Below are 19345 nucleotides of genomic sequence, written 5' to 3' on the forward strand. Positions count from 1 at the left end.
TCCAAGTAAGAAGGTGAGTGAAAACCGGGACTTGGGACAAGTTAATTCGCAGTTTAGTTTACATCTTCAAGTTCACATTGAAAATGTAGACTAAACTTCGAAAGTAGTACTTGCTTTCAATTGCACTCTTACGTGGATTTTATGACATTCTCATGAGCGTGGACTTCCGTGGTACATTGAATATATATATATATATATATATATATATATATATATATATATATATATATAAATATATAATATATATATATAATATATATATATATATATATATATATATATATATATGCATACATACATACATACATATAAATATATATCTATATATATATATATATATATATATATATATATATATGTATGTAGTGTATAGGCTGTATCACGAAAGTTAGGAACGTGATAAATCCATAAATAAAGTTATATGCCACAAGGGAAAATAAACAACGGAGTATCCGCGAGATCTTTCGATGTTCAAACGTCCTTTACTCAGCAGATGAACTTGACATAGATGAGGAAATGACGATACACGAAAGGTCGTATAACTGACAGATAGGGATTATAAAGAGATTAGTACCTAGAATCCGACACACCTGGAAGATGAGTAACCTTCCCAAACAAGCAAAAACATGGTTACAATTAAAAGTTTAAGACAATCTGCTCAGACACAAGGGCAAGACAAAGGAATATTATAGGTGACAGCTATTCAGAACTTTGGTAAACAAAAACATATTCACAACACATATTCATAATACATATTAAACATACATATACAACGAAAATATCTCTAAGGCAACTAATTTTTATTTAAGTCTGTAATTATATCTTTGAGGTCATTCTTAAACATGTTACAAATACAAGGGTCTAAATGAAACAGGCCACGGCTAATATTGAAATTACAATGAGAAGTAAGTTGTATTAAAGCAGATTCTAAAAGATTTCGTGATAAGACATCTTTTGACCTTGCAATTACTGAACTACCAATCCAATTTATTCGGTGGTTATTTTCACTTGAATGAATGAATATTGCATTAGGTGTTTGCCCAGTTTTTACAGAATATTTATGCTGGCTTAACCTTACTTCTAAGCCCTTGCTCGACTGTCCGAGATAAAATGAGGGACAATCCATACATGGAATTTTATATATTATGTTGTTGCTTTCTCTGGGGCCGTTTTTTATTAACATTCCTTTTAGTGTGTTATTATAGGAAAAAACAAGGTTGACCTTAAAGGCTTTTAGCAATGATTTAATGGTTTCAAATCCGTTAAAATAAGGCAAACTGAGAATGTTCTTAGAATTTTCTTTCTCCATGTTACTTACACTATAAACTTTTTTGTGGGCTTTATTATAACAAATATCTAATATATGTGAAGGTTAACATAAATCATTCCCTATTTTTCTTATGTATTCAATTTCTTGATCCAAATATTAGGGACTGACAATGCGCAATGCTCGTAAAAACATAGAAGAAAAAATTGATATTTTTATGTTAATGGTGGGGCCTGAATAGAAATTGAACATAAGTTAATTGTTGTTCGGTTTCCTATAAATACTAAATTTATGTTGAAATGGTTCTCTGTGTATCAAAACATCTAAGAAAGGGATGCGATCGTCTTTTTCTAATTCTAGAGTAAACTTAATCGATGGTACCTGGTTATTTAAATTAGAGAGTAAATCATTTACATCAATACCGACAGGCAGAACAGCTAAAATATCATCAACATATCTATACCACTTTACAGGAATATAAATGATATTAGGTAAGTAGCGTTTTTCAAAAAATTCCATGTACAGGTTTGAGAGGAGATTTGTTAGTTTTGATGTATGTTCTCTTTTTACTAAAGTCCCTATAGACTCGAGTTTAGAATATCTTAGTAATGAGCTAACTCGACATGAATTACCTCTACCTATAAGTCACATTATTTCACTCACTAGGTTGTGCATTTGTGATTGTAAGTTTATATTCAATGGTGAATTTTATCAACAAATATTTGGCATGGCAATGGGCAACCCTTTATCGCCTCTCCTCTCAAACTGTACATGGAATTCTTTGAAAAATCGTTACTCATCTTCCAGGTGTGTCGGATTCTAGGTACTAATCTCTTTATAATCCCTATCTGTCAGTTATACGACCTGCTATGTAAAGGACGTTTGAACGTCGAAAGATCTCGCGGATACTCCGTTGTTTATTTTCCCTTGTGGCATATAACTATATATATATATATATATATATATATATATATATCTATATATTATATCTATAATATATCTATATATGATATATATATATATGACACCTATGCATTTCACCCATTCAGTTGTTCTAGCTGTAAATCTTAAAGTACAACTTAAAACAATCCATGAATCAGTTAATCAGTCACTCAGTATATATATATATATATATATATATATATATATATATATATATATATATATATATATATATATATTGCTTTTGGAGTTTGTATGGAACATAATTTAGGTTTGTTTTTGTATATTGCTGGATTCCTCTGAAGCATTGCTTGATTACTCTGACGATGCAAAAGATGGAGTTAGAGCAATTGAATGTGTTGTATAGCCAGATTGACGAAAGGCCTTCAGAAGTGGACGCAGATAAGGGCCGAAGGTATCTCAAGTGCTGTGAAATCTTTGCATTGGTGTTACTCCAGACGTAAGGATCACTCTTATGATAACATATGATTATCAGAATGAATAATCTTGAAGGGGGAAGACAATGTGTTCTGCTGTTATACGGATGGTTCACCCAATCTTCGCAGAAAACTGTAATCTTAGACAGAAAGCTTTGATGCCTGACTGAAGGCCTACGAGTGGCCACTCTGCTGATCGAAGAAGACGAATGTTGGTCCATGCCGTTTGCAGCTTAAATAATATCTGTGCGTTCATTTCATTGCTTATGACCGGAGTTGGTTTTTTGGTTTTTTGTTCAGCTCTATTTCCTGACAGCATCTCCATCGTTGAAAATATAGTGCAGATGCGTCGATGGAATTCATCGATTCACGTAAAAATAACAATATTTTTGATAAGTGACGTCACACACACACACACACACACATATAAATATGCACATACATATATATGTGTGAGTATATGTATGTATGTATAGCACGTACTCAGCTCAGTAAGGCGTTCATCCAAGGGGAGTCTTTTTATCAAAGATCTAAATGGATTCACCCTCAAGATCTGATATTCCAAACGTGAGGCTGTTCTTGCTTATACCTAGTTCTCTAGGTACAGGAAGATGGCAGAAAGAGCTCAATTTTCTCAATAATCTTTTTTCACTTTGCAAGTTCAAAATTGCCCTGGGAAGGTGTGCAACCTGGTTGATGAGGAGACCTTTGGTCAGGTGAATTCGGTTAGAATAATTCTCTTTCATGTTTAGGCCCCCTGACTTTTATTATTCCATGAATGCCCTTTCTTTCAATTCTCAATGTCCAAATTATTATTGGGACTTGAGGATTAACAAGTGAAAGAAGAATTATGTAATTTATATACACTATACTCTGTTTTTGTTCATCTGTCAATCTGCCTGTGGTGTTTTTGTATGGTAACACTGCGTCCCGGGCTTTAGATAGTCACATTCAGCTCACATTCAACGATTATAATAATATCCTATTTCGAATATTAACGGTGTAATTCGCATACAGTAAATTATTAAAACACTTTTCAGTCGCAAATGTACACCCAGATATCCTTTTATTTACCTAAACCTTACACATAGTGTAACTATTTAAAGCCCGGATGCAGTGTTACCATACAAAAACACCACAGGCGGATGGACAGATGAAAAAAAAACAGAGTATAGTAAAACAGGACAAACTTGGCTGCAGGCCTCATGTTGATAATCAGAGCTTTCTTATGTCACAGGCTCTTGATAAGGAAACATTAATGGCTTCGATAATGGCGCTGTCAATTTGGTTCTGGCAGTGAACGTCGTTCTATCAGTTCTACTTTTTTATTTTTATGCTCTCGAGACCAAACGACCTGGTTGTTCCATGTCAGTGGTTTGTATTCAGTAACTTCCCTTTCTACGTTTCTAAGTTTAAGACTCAACTTACTGTTATTGAAATTAGTATCGGTGCGTATTTTCTATTTCTTTTCTTCTTAGTTTTCTGTAAAAGAAAACTATTAAGATGGCTTTGTCTGCCCATCCGCTCCGCCCTCATATCTTAAAAACTACTGATGCTAGAGGGCTGCAAAATGGTACATTGATCATCCACCCTCCAGTCATCAAACATACCAAATTGCAACCATCTAGCCCGAGTAGTTATCATTTTAAGCTTAAAGCTAGCCATAAAGGTGCGTCTGGCGAAGATATGGGACAGGCCACCACAGGGCCGCGGTTAATGTTTCATGGGTAGTGGCTCATACAGCATTATGGACTACACCAGTTAAAGATAAATTTATATATGGTAGCCTTGCTTATACGATGTACAAAAAGCTTGATTGCGCCGAAGTTTGCATTGTTTACATGTTTTTTTTTTTCATTCGTTAAACAAATAATTTTGTAAATGAAATTCCACCTTGTCTCCATACGACGTTCATTGTATTCTAGTCGAATTTGGTTCGCTTTCCTGTGCTTTCAGTATGCTTAGAAGCCAGGGTTTTCTGTTTGCGCAGAAGCCGGGGTCTTTGGTTTGCGCAGAAGCCGGGGTCTTTGGTTTGCTCAGATGCTGGGGTCTTCAGTTTGCTCGGAAGCCGGGGTCTTTGGTATGCTTAGAAGCCGGAGTCATCTTAGAAGCTGGAGTCTTCAATATGCTCAGAAGCTGGAGTCTTCGGTATCCTTAGAAGCTGGGGTTTTCGGTATGCTTAGAAGCCAGATCTTCGGTGTGCTTAGAAGCCAGATCTTCGGTATGCTTAGAAGCCAGATCTTCGGTATCTTAGAACGATCTTCGGTGTGCTTAAAGCCAGATCTTCGGTATGCTTAGAAGCCAGATCTTCGGTATGCTTAGAAGCCGGAGTCTTCGGTATGCTTCTAAGCTGGAGTATTCGGTATGCTTAGAAGCTGGAGTCTTCAATATGCTCAGAAGCTGGGGTCTTCGGTATCCTTAGAAGCTGGGGTCTTTGGTATCCTTGGAAGCTTGAGTCTTCAGTATCCGTAGAACCCGGGGTCTTTGGTATCCTTAGAAGCCGGAGTCTTCAGTATGCTTAGAAGCTGGAGTCTTCAATATGCTCGGAAGCTGGAGTTCTTCGCGTTATCCTTAGAAGCTTGGGGGTCTTATGGTATCATTGGAAGCTTGGGTCTTATGGTATCATTGGAAGCTTGGGTCTTATGGTATCATTGGAAGCTTGGGTCTTATGGTATCATTGAAGCTTGGGTCTTCGGTATCCTTAGAAGCCGGAGTCTTCAGTATGCTTAGAAACTGGAGTCTTCAATATGCTCAAAAGCTTGGGTCTTCGGTATTATTAGAAGCCGGAGTCTTCGGTATGCTTAGAAACTGGAGTCTTCAATATGCTCAAAAGCTGGGGTCTTCGGTATTATTAGAAGCCGGAAGTCTTCGTATGCTTAGAAACTGGAGTCTTCAAATATGCTTCCAAAAGCTGGGGTCTTCGGTATTATTAGAAGCCGGAAGTCTTCGGTATGCTTAGAAACTGGAGTCTTCAATATGCTCAAGCTGGTGTCTTCGGTATTATTAGAAGCCGGAGTCTTCAGTATGCTTAGAAACTGGAGTCTTCAATATGCTCAAAAGCTGGGGTCTTCGGTATTATTAGAAGCCGGAGTCTTCGGTATGCTAAGAAGCTGGAGTCTTCAATATGCTCAGAAGCCGTAGTCTTCAGTATGCTCAGAAGCTGGAGTCTTCAATATGCTTAGAAGCTGGAGTCTTCAGTATGCTTAGAAGCTGGAGTCTTCAATATGCTTAGAAGCTGGGGTCTTCAGTATGCTTAGAAGCTGGGGTCTTCAGTATGCTTAGAAGTGGGGTCCTTCAGAATATGCTTAGGAAGCGGGGGTCTTCAGTATGCTAGAAGCTTGGGGAAGTCTTCAGTAGCTTAGAAACTGGGGTCTTCAATATGCTTAAGGAAGCTGGGGTCTTCAGTTATGCTTTAGAAGCTGGGGGTCTTCAGTTATTGCTTAGAAAGCTGGGGTCTTCAGTATGCTTCAGAAGCTGGAGTCTTCAGGTATTGCTTTTAGAAGCTGGGGGGGTTTTCTTCAAGTATGCTTAGAAGCTGGGGTCTTCAGTATGCTTAGAAGCTGGGGTCTTCAGTATGCTTAGAAGCTGGGGTCTTCAGTATGCTTAGAAGCTGGAGTCTTCAATATGCTTAGAAGCTGGGGTCGTTTCAGATTTGCCTTTAGAAGCTTGGGGTTCTTTCAGTATGCTTAGAAGCTTTGGGGTCTTTCAGAATGCTTAGGAAAGGTGGAGTCTTCCCAATTATTTGCCCCCCCCCCCTTTTTTTTTTTTTTTAGGAAAGCTGGGGTCTTTCAGTATGCTTAGAAAGCTGGGGAGGTCTTCAGGATATGCTTAGAAGCTGGAGTCTTCAATTGCTTATGGAAGATGGGTTTATTCAAGTATGCTTAGAACGCTGGGCGTCTTCCCGGAATATGCTTCCGAAAGTGGAGTCTTTAATATGGGGCTTTGAAGCTTGGAGTCTTCAATATGCTTAGAAGCTGGGGTCTTCGATATGCTTAGAAGCCGTAGTCTTCAATATGCTCAGAAGCCAGAGTCTTCAGTATGATTAGAAGCCGGAGTCTTCGGTATGCTCAGAAGCCGGAGTCTTCGGTATGCTCAGAAGCCGGAGTCTTCGGTATGCTCAGAAGCCGGAGTCTTCAGTATGCTTAGAACCCGGAGTCTTCGGTATGCTTAGAAGCCGTAGTCTTCAATATGCTCAGAAGCCGGAGTCTTCGGTATGATTAGAAGCCGGAGTCTTCGTATGTCAAGAAGCCGGGAGTCTTCGTTATGCTTAGAAGCTGGGGTCTTCGGTATGCTTAGAAGCCGTAGTCTTCAATATGCTCAGAAGCCGGAGTCTACGGTATGATTAGAAGCCGGAGTCTTCGGTATGCTTAGAAGCCGGAGTCTTCGGTATGCTTAGAAGCCGGAGTCTTCGGTATGCTCAGAAGCCGGAGTCTTCGGTATGCTCAGAAGCCGGAGTCTTCGGTATGCTCAGAAGCTGCAGTCTTCGGTATGCTCAGAAGCTGCAGTCTTCGGTATGATTAGAAGCTGCAGTCTTCGGTATGCTTAGAAGCTGGAGTCTTCGGTATGATTAGAAGCTGGAGTCTTCAATATGCTTAGAAGCTGGAGTCTTTGGTTTGCTTAGAAACTGGAGTCTTTGGTTTGCTTAGAAGCTGGAGTCTTCTGTATGTTTAGAAGCTGGAGTCTTTGGATGCTTAGAAGCTAGAGGCTTCGGTATACTTAGAAGCTGGACGAGTCGTTTCATAAATTGTCCTATGAAAAAAAATGAGTTTGATCCTGCCCTGTACCCTTACTTCGATTAGTCCTTGGCATCAGGGAATGGAGTTTGAAGCTTATTCTGATTCTCTCCTCTATATATATATATATATATATATATATATATATATATATATATATTTATATATATATATATATATATATATAGTACATGTATATATATGTATATATATATATATATATATATATATATATATATATATGTATATATATATAATATATGTTACTTTTTCTCAAAGGGCCAAGTAGTACTTCACTCACGTCTTGGACTTCTCGCCTGATTCATCCCAATAGTCTTGTGGGCGTGATAATGCGACGTAAATGAGTTTACCAATTTTAATGGTTTTACTTCATCCTCATATGTTTTAACAAGCCCCTAGAAAGAAGTGTATGTATATATGTGTGTACACACACACACACACACACACACACACACACACATATATATATATATATATATATATATTATATTATATATTATATGTTAATGTTAATAGATACTGGATATATAGATATATATATATATAATATATATATGGGTTATATGTATATATATCAGATAGACATATATAGATATAGAATTATGTCTTCCTATGTATATATGTATGTCTGATAGATATAGATATGATTTATATCACATACATATTTATATACTATCATACATACATATATATATATATATATATATATATATATATAGATATATATATATATATGTATGTATGTATATATATGTATATATATATATATATATATATATATATATATATATATATATATATATATATATATATATATATATATATATAATATATATATATACATGAAAAAGTTACAGCCACGAAGGAAAATAGAAACACGTTTTTATTTCTTCGTGATATAAAATCACACACACACACTCCAGCCACCCTTTTTCCGAATTTGTAAGCAAAATTCCTGGAGTAACATGATTAATAAACGATCCTAGATATGCATTCTTGATTCACTGGCTTTCTGCGTCCTGTTCTGAAAGGATTCAGCCTTCGTATCGGCGTATGAAGCTCAGGATACGTAGGTTAGACGGATATTTCAGCATACGGGGTATGTCAAGGACGCCCTACCACCACCACCACCACCGCCGCCGCCGTGTGGGAAGTTGACACTACCCGAGATATCTGGTGTAAGTGGCAGGTATCCAAACACTACTTCTCTCTCTCTCTCTCTCTCTCTCTCTCTCTCTCTCTCTCTCGCTTCGTTCGTAGGAAGTGATTTCCTTCTGACAGTTTTAAAGAATTTTTGCAATTTTATTTCCCTTCTGTGTGACTTGTTATTTTTCTGTAAAAGAAAAGTATCGAGATGGCTATTTGTCTGTCTGTCTGCACGTTTGCTGTCCGCCCTCTGATCTTATGTTGACCATCCGCCCTCCAATCATCACTCTTACCAAATTGCAGCCCTCTAGCCTCAGTAGTTTTTATTTTATTTTTAAGGTTAAAGTTAACCAATGGTTGTGCATCTGGCAACGAAATAGGACAGGCCACCAGCGAGCCGTCGCTAAAAGTTTCATTTGCCGCGGCTCATAAGCATAATACGCTGCACACAGAAAACTCGATTTCGCTGAAGAAACTTCGTCGCATTTTTATTACTTGTTTTTTCTGACCCACAGAGGAAATATAAGGCACACAGGGATTTATGGAGCACATCGTATGTCTCATATGTTTTTAACATCTTGTTCTCCAGAATCATCTGCCTCATTCCAACTAAACTTTCCACTCAAGTTCTTAAGAAGCAGTGAGAAATCGTTCGATTCCAGAGATCTGAGGTAAACGCCACAATTCCACTGAATGGGACGTGGTTCGTCTTACACGTAAATCATGAGGCTTCACAGCCTGATTTCTTGCATTTCAGTACAGTCCTGGGTTTATAAATTTACACATAGTACTAAGAACCAGGACTGATTGCACTATTGCAACTGCAGTCCTCAACTACCCTAACTAAGAACCAGGCCTGCTTGCACTGTTGCAACATCATTATCATAATAACAAGGACAAATGAAATAAAGTTTTTTAGCCATGAGATTATTGTTGCATTTTATTTTCGGTGCCAAGATAGCAAAGAAAGGTTCATGTTCTCCGCCAGCGCTTCTTGCGTACTACCAGCCTGTCCTCGGTATTACAGTCAGTGTAGAGGGACATCTTTCTTTTTCTTGGACTCTGTGTGAGTAGCTGGGAGGGGTTAATCGGTATGTCGTAATGGAGTTATGCATACTTGAATCGTCAGATATTGCTGAGCTTTACTTTATTTGCCTTGATTGTCAGGAAATGTGATGGTGGAAGGGCACATTTTCTAGTCCAATTTACGTATTAAATTCTCTCTCTCTCTCTCTCTCTCTCTCTCTCTCTCTCTCTCTCTCTCTCTCTCTCTCTCTCTCTCTCTCTCTCTCTCTCTCTTTCTGTGTGTGTGTGTGTGTTCCATTTCTTGGCGTCTTCATTTTCACTCTTTCAACTTCCATATGCTATTCCTCTCCCCTGTTGGATCTCTCTCTCTCTCTCTCTCTCTCTCTCTCTCTCTCTCTCTCTCTCTCTCTCTCTCTCTCTCTCTCCTCGGAATTCGCAGAGTTCTCCACTTTTCTTTAAAGCTTTTTGGTTGCGCTGATTTGCCATTCTGACTATCTCTCTTAAACAGCTTTCGTATTCCCTCTCTTGTTTCACGCTTTTTTCTTCTTCAATTCCATGCTTTTCTTTACTGTTATCTTCCTTTTTTATCCTGTTATTAAGCTTCTTTAGCTCTCGCTATCGTAGGAGGTCCTCGTCATATACTTTCATTATATTTATTATTCAACACATTGTCTTATCTCCTTTCCTCTCCAATTCTTTGTCATAACTTCCATAGGCTATTCCTCTGCCCTTGTTGGATCGTGTTCTCTCTCTCTCTCTCTCTCTCTCTCTCTCTCTCTCTCTCTCTCTCTCTCTCTCTCTCTCTTCCTCTTGCATCATTCAACCTCACATCTTCCTCGTCTTGCTCCTTTCTCTTTCCTGTTACTACTTGGCACTTGTTATTGGCCCTTGGCACACGCCCAGAGTTGACATTGCTTATGTTGAAGAACGCACTCACACACACACACACACGAACACGCACATGAGAGTCAGGCCTCTCTTACACTGGCAGCGGGGGTGTCGAGGTGAAGAAGTCCTTGTTGAAGAGAGAGGTTTTATAATTATATATTCACTTACTTGCAGACTGCGGGCCACTATGTTGCGAATCTTGATCTTGGGATGAGGAAAACAGTGCCACTAAGTAAACAAATTATATATATATATATATAATATGTATATATATATATATATATATATATATATATATGTAGTGCATATAGTCTTCTGAATAGTTCCATGAGAGTACATATTCCCGTAGGTGGATAATGCACCTCGCACTGTGCACTGTAGGCATTACTCGTAAGGTTCTTTGCAGCGTCCCTTCGGCCCCTAGCTGTAACCCCTTCCGTTCCCTTTTGCTGTCAATTTCCATTTCAAGGCTGAATGACCTCATAGGTCCCAGCTCTTGGCCTTTGAACTCATCCCTATATTCTGTTTTATTCAATATATTAGCCCTCTATCAAAACTACATAAGTGGCAACTCTTACCTTTTAGTAGCGGCCAGCCTCTCTCTGCAAGCAACATCAAACTATGCTAATGAGTAAATACAAAAATATGCTATTTATTTCCCAAACTAGTTGAATATAAAATGGAACAAATCGATTAAAAAGAGTCATATTTAAGAACTGAGTCTGACCCACAAAAGAACTGTAAATTGTCATTCTTCTCCCCTGAATTAGTCTAAGTAATCACCCCAAACTCTCAAATTGTCAACAACTACATTTCGATAGTCAAACTTAGAGAATCCTGTCTGTAGAATAATGACATGGGACCCATCTGAAACAAAGAGGTATCCATTATATTCCCCTCCACACAATGATAAATAAATGTATACACTTCACACTTCTCTCTTTTCAAAGCAACTGTTTCTAAGTCATTTAAATATGTGGCATACCTTCTTGATGGGTCTGTACCAGCACTTGATGTCCTCTGAACCATCTCCCTCCTTATCTCAAAAGAATGTGTGCTTTCTCTTAAGTGTCTCAAGCGGTTGGACCCATCATTGCACGCACAAACGGATGTATACATCCGCCACACCCTAAGATCCCCATGGCACCTGATTGAACAGGCATGAGCCTCACAAATGCATGCTCATCAAATTCCTTCATTTCAAAGAAGGCTATCCCTAGGTGCTCTGTGTCTCCAAGCCAGGAAAGCTGATACCAAGTAATTCACTGACACGTTAGTTTCTTCTTTTAATACGGCTCGGCCACCTATGTCTTTTGTGCACGCCTGTCGCACACCACATCAGCAACTAATGCACAATGTTTTAATTTGCCACATGATTTAGGGCTACCTCCGTTGCTGGAACCCTTGTGCCTCGCCGGATGCACAGAAGTTTAAGAACTCCTAACACACAAATAGTGTAAAGTTTGTTGATGAAAAAATCATCCTCGTCACTAAGATAAGCAGACCTCGATGAATAGTTGTAGACGCAGGTGAGCACGTAAACCATCTCGAAACTACTCGGCATGCTCCATTATTCAGCGTCTGCGACCCTCATAATTGTATCCAACACCCCCTTGTCGCGAAACTGTAGATTCGATGTTTTCTACTGAAGGAAACGTGGTCACCACCCTGTTGTCAAGGAAATATCCCGTGACTTCCATGCAAGTGCGACTCGGACCATAGCATCGCCACTTCTGTGTAGACTCGACTCGACCTCTGGTATTGTAGAGCCAAGCTGTTCCCATCGTCACCATCACGTGAAGTTTGGAATTCTCTAAAGTCATTGTGTGTCCATATTTAAAAAGTCTACATGAACAAAGAATAACTAAAGTCTTGCTTTACCCCACAAATCTGTCATTAATTAATATACTCAATCACCTAGTCAAATATTAAAAATTCCTCACTAAACAAAATATAATCTTTACCCACTGAATCCTCACACGTAATCCTATATCTGACAAACACACTATCAAAAGAGAACCCATAATGTCTAATCAGCAAAACCCGTTTTACTGTTTATATAATTGACCTCCATGACATATTATGTCGAACACCCCTTCTATCTAACTCACATACATATAAGCAATATCTCCTGTCTAAAATAGAAATGCTATTTAAAGCTTAACCCAAATTACGACATCTCTCGAAGGAAAAGAAAAAAAAAAGAAAAAAAAAGATAATAGCAACAATAATAAGTGAACTTTCCCCATTACATAACATACACAAGAGAGGAAAAACATATATATAATCCAACGTTTTCCCCAATAAATGCAGTATGTATCATTACGGAATTTGCTACCGCAACAATCTCATCGACCAGAAACGACCGGAAACAACCCTCTTACATACATCTCCGTGGAATGCCATAATCATCTCCGAAAATAGTGCAAATCTCCGAGCAATCAACTCTAAAAGGAAAAAATCAACAACCAGGCTCGTCACAGCATTATCAGCAAAAATCCACATGTGAACGCCTCGTGCTTCGAACCGCACTATAGATTTGTCTAGTCAGACTTGCAACCTCAGAAACTATTATTCTCCAAATAACCCCAAAAACTCTATACTAACACTATATAACCGCATTTCACAAATTTGATATCTCCAGGATATCACCAAAGGTGCCCCCCAAAAAATTGTCCTTAAAAACATAACTCCCCCCATGATATTACCCCAATTATATAAAACCACATTACCACCTATTCGGGATGAACCACAGAAAACCACAGTTCAACAATTATATACTGCCAAAAATAACCACTGGTGAATATACAAATACAACACCTCCATAAAACCACAATGCAGTAGTGTCACCCGGCCCCCAATAGCCACAACACCAAAAGGAACCACAATACCCCCCTTTTTGGCTCGTAAAACCACAGAAATTCAGCTCTAAATCCCAGACACACAGGAATTATCACATGTTTGTCATCACGTTTCTCAGCTAAAACAAAAAAAATCCCCATATTTCCAAACAACTTTCCGCATAAAATATTAACCTCTGAATCTTACGCCAAAATGCCGCCGTTTGCGCATGAGAAGAAAAATAAGCAGTAGAAGAAAATGAAAGAGAAAAAAAACATTAAAAACATTTCACCACCAAATTGCAAAAAACAAGACAACAGCAAAAAATACAATTGTATGACAATATATTAATCACCACAACAAATTCTTTTCAATTTTGAGATATGTATTAATTTCGACCGACCTGTTTTTTCCTCTAAGACTACGAATCTGTTTCCAATTTTTTCCTCAACGACTCTAAAAGGACCTTCAAATTTCGGGCCTAATTTGTAGTTCAGCTCGTTCCTCACGTTGATTTTTAAAAATACCTTGTCTCCGACATTGATCTTGGGATCAGATGTTTTACTAATACTTTTCTATACCACCTCTCTGGTCTCGGCTTCAAGGTTATGACTGAGACAAGCATGTCTCTCTCTCTCTCTCTCTTTGTGGATACCAACGACTCGATCGTATCCTCCCCATGATGAGGTATAGTTAGCAAATCAAATGTGCCTTGTGCTGGGCAATCAAACAAAGCTTCAAATGGAGACATTTTAATGGACTCACTAACCATAGTGTTAATACTTTTTCTAACAACATCAATATATCTGTCCCAATTCTTATCATTACCACCTACAGTCTTCCTGAGAGCCTCGAGCACTTTCCTGTTCGCTCATTCACACAACCCATTCGCCTCAGGTCTATATGGAATAATTGTTACTTCCTGTATCCCCATGACTTCTGCTAAACATTCCAAAGTTTTGTTCACAAATTCTCTGCCATTGTCAGTCAATAGAACCTCGGGTGAGCCGTATCTGCAAATGACACCATTGAAAAATGCTACAGCTACTTCTTCAGCCGTTTTATACTTAAGTGGGAAAATTTCTACTATCCTTGTAAGTTCATCTATTATTGCTAGCAAGTACTTATTCGCATATCTAGATTCACAAAAATTCCCAGGATATCCATATGTATTCTCTGAAAAGGTCTACTTGGTATAGGATATGATCCTAATTTGCATGAAGTTATCCTTGCAGGCTTGCATGCGTTGCACACTGGACAGTTTCTCACAAAATTTTCCACATCTTTCCCCATTTTTTTCCAAATGTATTTAGCACGAACCTCATTATACATTTTTTTCTATTCCCAAGTGTGGACTACCGAACCTGCAATGCACTATATCCAAAACCACTGGAATTAGGACTTTCGCAATTACGATCTGTGTTGTATCTCCTTTACTTTCACTGGTTCTCAATTTATATTTAATTTTCCTAACCAATAGATTACCTTCTAACTCCAAACCCGAAAAAGGCAACTTATAACGTTTCCTGACTAATTCCCCTCTGAGAAACGTTTTTGCGTCTGCTAGAATCTCGTCTTCATCTTGCCTTTGCTCTATGAGAGCCATATCCCATTGTATAGACTCGCTAGTGACTTGCACAACTTGGAATCCTTCCGTGTCATGAAAACTTCTACTAAGGGCATCTGCAACTACATTAAATTTGCCCTCTATATATTTGAGCTTTGCATCAAAATCTCTGATAGTTAGAAACCATCGAGCTCTTTCAGGCGACAAATTGGGTTTATTAAAAAGATCCAATAATGGCTTGTGGTCTGTAAGGACTTCTACTTTATTCCCCATCAGTAACATTTTAAAATGAACCAAGCTCGACACTATTGCAAAGGCTTCTTTATCTATGGTAGCCATTGATCGCTCATTGCTGCCCTTTGTCCTGAACTTCCTGCTATTAAAGGCTATGGGATGGAATTGAGCTATAAATATTGTCCCCCAATTTCAACAAAAATCCCATTCTTGGATACACTGTTCACCAATGCCATGCTAATAACCCCTCTAAGCCTCTCGCTATTTTCAATAACACACACATTCGTAGGTTTTCTCACTTCCATCAATTTGACTTTTACCATAGTCTTCGAACCGGGCATTAACACAATATCCTCCGATAAAACACCTTTATATTTGTGGTTAGTACCTCCCCTTTCCACAATCTCATAAACATCACCACCTTTAGTTCTCATTACATCCACCCCATTGTTAGTATCAGAAATAACATCAATATTAGTTTCAGGATCACCACCCATAATATCATCAACAAAATTGTTACCACCGTGAACTCCAATAGAACCCCCGCAATTATTTCCCATATCACCAGTGTGGGTTTTAATATTACCACTCCCCATAACCCCAGTATCATCACCATTAGCATCACCAAACACATCCCCTTTTTCAATAATTTCCATATCCTCAGTTCTAATCATGTCCTCATAAGGAAGAAAAACACCAGGTATTCCGACTGTTATCCCATTAAACACCCGCATGGATCGAAATCTTGTGTCTCCTGCATGCAGGATGGCCCAGTAAAAGTCTGTTGCCCAACGTAATCCCTTTCATTACCGAAAATGTTTCTATTAGTACTCTGTCACCGAGAGCAAACTGTATTTGAACACAACCCATGGTATTTAATCCATGGGCTTGCACATCACACACCGTCCCCGTTGAGGGCTTCATGGGGTAATGGGAGAACATGAATTGATACAAATTGTGATCCATCAAGTTCATGCTTGCACCAGTATCTATAAATACTGGGATGTCAACGTCCTCTACTGTTGCGTAAGCTAATCACCTGTACCCTTTTTGTTGATCGGCCTCCCAAAAACTACATAAGTGGCAACTCTTACCTTTTAGTAGCGGCCAGCCTCTCTCTGCATGCAACATCAAACTAGGCTAATGAGTTCACGTAAATACAAACATATGCTATTTATTTCCCAAACTAGTTGAACATAAAATGGAACAAAGCGATTAAAAAGAGCCATATTTAAGAACTGAGTCTGACCCACAAAAGAACTGTAAATAGTCATTCTACTCTCCTGAATTAGTCTAAGTAATCACCCCAAACTCTCAAATTTGTCAACAACTACATCCCGATAGTCAAACTTAGAGAATCCTGTCTCTAGAATAATGACATGGGACCCATCTGAAACAAAGAGACATATCCATTATATTCCCCACCACACAATGATAAATAAATGTATACACTTCACACTTCTCTCTTTTCAAAGACAACTGTTTCTAAGTCATTTAGATATGTGCCATACCTTCTTGATGGGTCTGTACCAGCACTTGATGTCCTCTGAACCATCTCCTCCTTATCTCAAAAGAATGTGTGCTGTCTCTTAAGTGTCTTGAGCGGCTGGACCCATCATTGCACGCACAACTGATTGAACAGGCATCGGCCTCACAAATGCATGCTCATCAAATTCCTTCGTTTCAAAGGAGGCTATCCTTAGGTGCTCTGTGTCTCCAAGCCAAAAGCTTGAACCAAGTAATTCACCGACATTAGTTTCTTCTTTTAATAAATATATGAGAGTACATACGCATTAATAATGATACTAATGATAAACTGTTTTCCTATTCATGTCTTAATATGACACTTCTACTTACTTGTGAATGCGTATTTATGCAAATGAATTGGTTTTGGTTGAAATGTGTCAAAAGAGAGGTTGATAGTCATGGTGGGGGCTTGGGGAAGGCATTGGTTGATAAGCGCTTGAGTCGTGCACACATACGTTTCTGACGCATATGGACTTTTTTGTCATAAAATCATTCCTTATTCATTTTTTTTCCAGTATTAAGGACGAAGGCGGGATGGAGATGGTGAAAGGGGAGGTGGTGGTTCTTCTAAAATAGATATATGTAGAGAGGCAAGATTGTGCAAATGAGTTGAAAATAAAAATCCCCAAAGGCTGTGAAATAATTCCATATAACTCGTCGTCCCACAACCGCACTCCCTGAAGAAATCCTGTCGCCCTTATGTGATTTCTACAAGCAAGCAGGGAAGCTCGCCCTTATGTGATTTCTACAAGCAAGCAGGGAAGCAGCAGCTTTGAATGAAGCGGCAACCTTGCAGTTTGCATTTCGACCGATAAAACGACGTCCTAATCGAACTCCCGCTCGACTTTAGTGACAGTATTTGTCCTGGCTCTCTCTGCTACCTTGTTTCTGGGTCTCTTTCGATCCCAAGAGGCAGAGTCAACAACCTCCTTTCGACATGACTTAAGGAGAAAGGAGATATGCGCGTAAAAATCTCCCTCGAGTCGAAAAGTGCTCAGTCAAATTAGTGGAAGGAAGAAGCGAAGGTTATTTAAATTTGGAAAGAAATTTCTTGTGAAACGAAGATTACAGATCAAATTGTGTATAATTAAAAGAATCAGTATTTAAAGAGAGAGAAAGGAAAAAAACAGGACGAGAAAATCTGTCGGAATTCTGTTCAGTGAAACTGAAGCGTCAACGTATTTCTCGGTTTGAGTAAAGTGCGTAAATAATAAGAGAAATCTGGAAAGTAAGAAGAAGCTTAACTGGAGCAAAGATAACTGGGCAAAGGCCGAGACCCCATTCTGAGGTGTGATCAGGTTTCCAGGAGTTAAGGCGGAGCCCTTAATTCGAGTCGGAGACCTGTGTCCGTCCACCAGCGTCCTGCTCAAGAGGGAACGTTTCTCACCGGTAGGAGTCCTATTGCAAGTGCTGAGAGTTTCCTGCGGGAGAGGAGAGCGATGGCGAAGCTCTTGAATATCCTGATGCAGAGGTCAGACGACTCCATTCCTTGGGGCTTCAGGCTTCAAGGAGGCGCTGACTACAAGAAGCCGCTGACAGTCCAGAAGGTAAGGCCGATCTTTCCGTGTTTCAGTGTAATGCTTTACACCTGAGGTAAGTGGGTTTCTCTATTCATAAATGTTGATTCTAATCGTCTGAGTCCTTTCGTTTTTACATGTAGAATCTACGGGTCAATTTTCGCAAGATATGTAAGAAATAAACAGCAGGATTCGAACCTACATGCACTTTATCTGTATGAATTTTTATCACATCACCGTGATTCATATACTTTAGCTACAAATCTACTTTAATATCCGATTCGCCCTACCTCGGAATTTATATATTTTCGTATATGTTAACCGAAGGGGAATTTTTTTAGCTGATAATAATTTCGTCCTTTCGTGGATTCGAACCAGCGCACAGATGAGAAATCAGGACTTCAATGATGTTACCGACTCACTTGTTGGCCGAGTCGGTAAAGTCCCTGAAGTCCTGATTTCTCCTCTGTGCGCTGGTTCGGATCCACGAGAGGACGAAATTATTATCAAATAAAAAATACCCCTTCGGTTAACATATACGAAATATAATAATTCCGATGTAGCGCGAATCGGATATTAAAGGACATTTGTAGCTTAATGCATTGTATATGTAATATGTGTGTGTTCTTCGCCTGGATGGTCAATGAGATGATGTTATTACAGTAAACAGGAAAGTCATGTAACTATTAAAGGAGGTCGACTATTGTTGAAAATAGACTTCACTCTCCATGGGAGGACGAGCAATTGCACTTCAATCCCTGAAAATATTTTTCTGCAACTAATTATACCTAACCAGTCGTCAAGAACTTGTTCAGCAATAGTTTATTTTTGCTGACAATCAGACTTTTGCAGTTGTCGGGATGAATATAAGTTTATCAGCGACCAATTTTTTGAATAGCACTTTTGTCCAAAAGGTATGAAATGCCTAGTCATTCGTGATAAAATAAGGACATTCGTGAATCTTATCGAAGTACTTCTTTACTCATGAGGTACATGAACTGTAGCACACTGAGTGTTCATAGATACAATAAAGTGAATAATATACTGATTTATGTACCTAGACTAGAGACACGGATTCACACAGGGCAAGTAAGGAAGATTGTCACTCAACCCCCACCCCGAAAGTTGACTTCGTGCATTTATCATTAGAACGCCACTGAGGGGTCAGAGATGCGTATCTGGTGATAGAGATTCACTCT

The 19345-nt window shown here is 38.7% G+C and overlaps 1 protein-coding gene across 1 annotated transcript in view; it reads left to right on the forward strand.

Annotated features, from left to right (window-relative positions):
• Window positions 1-19345, forward strand: part of LOC135219960 (uncharacterized) — a 292444-nt gene that overhangs the window by 25274 nt on the left and 247825 nt on the right. The window contains exon 2 of the mRNA XM_064257204.1: window positions 17145-18176. Within this exon, the coding sequence (XP_064113274.1) occupies window positions 18069-18176 (108 nt within the window). The 5' untranslated portion in view covers window positions 17145-18068. The remainder of the gene's footprint in view (window positions 1-17144; window positions 18177-19345) is intronic.

This window comes from Macrobrachium nipponense, chromosome 1, assembly GCF_015104395.2.
Source record: "Macrobrachium nipponense isolate FS-2020 chromosome 1, ASM1510439v2, whole genome shotgun sequence".
NCBI lineage: Eukaryota > Metazoa > Arthropoda > Malacostraca > Decapoda > Palaemonidae > Macrobrachium > Macrobrachium nipponense.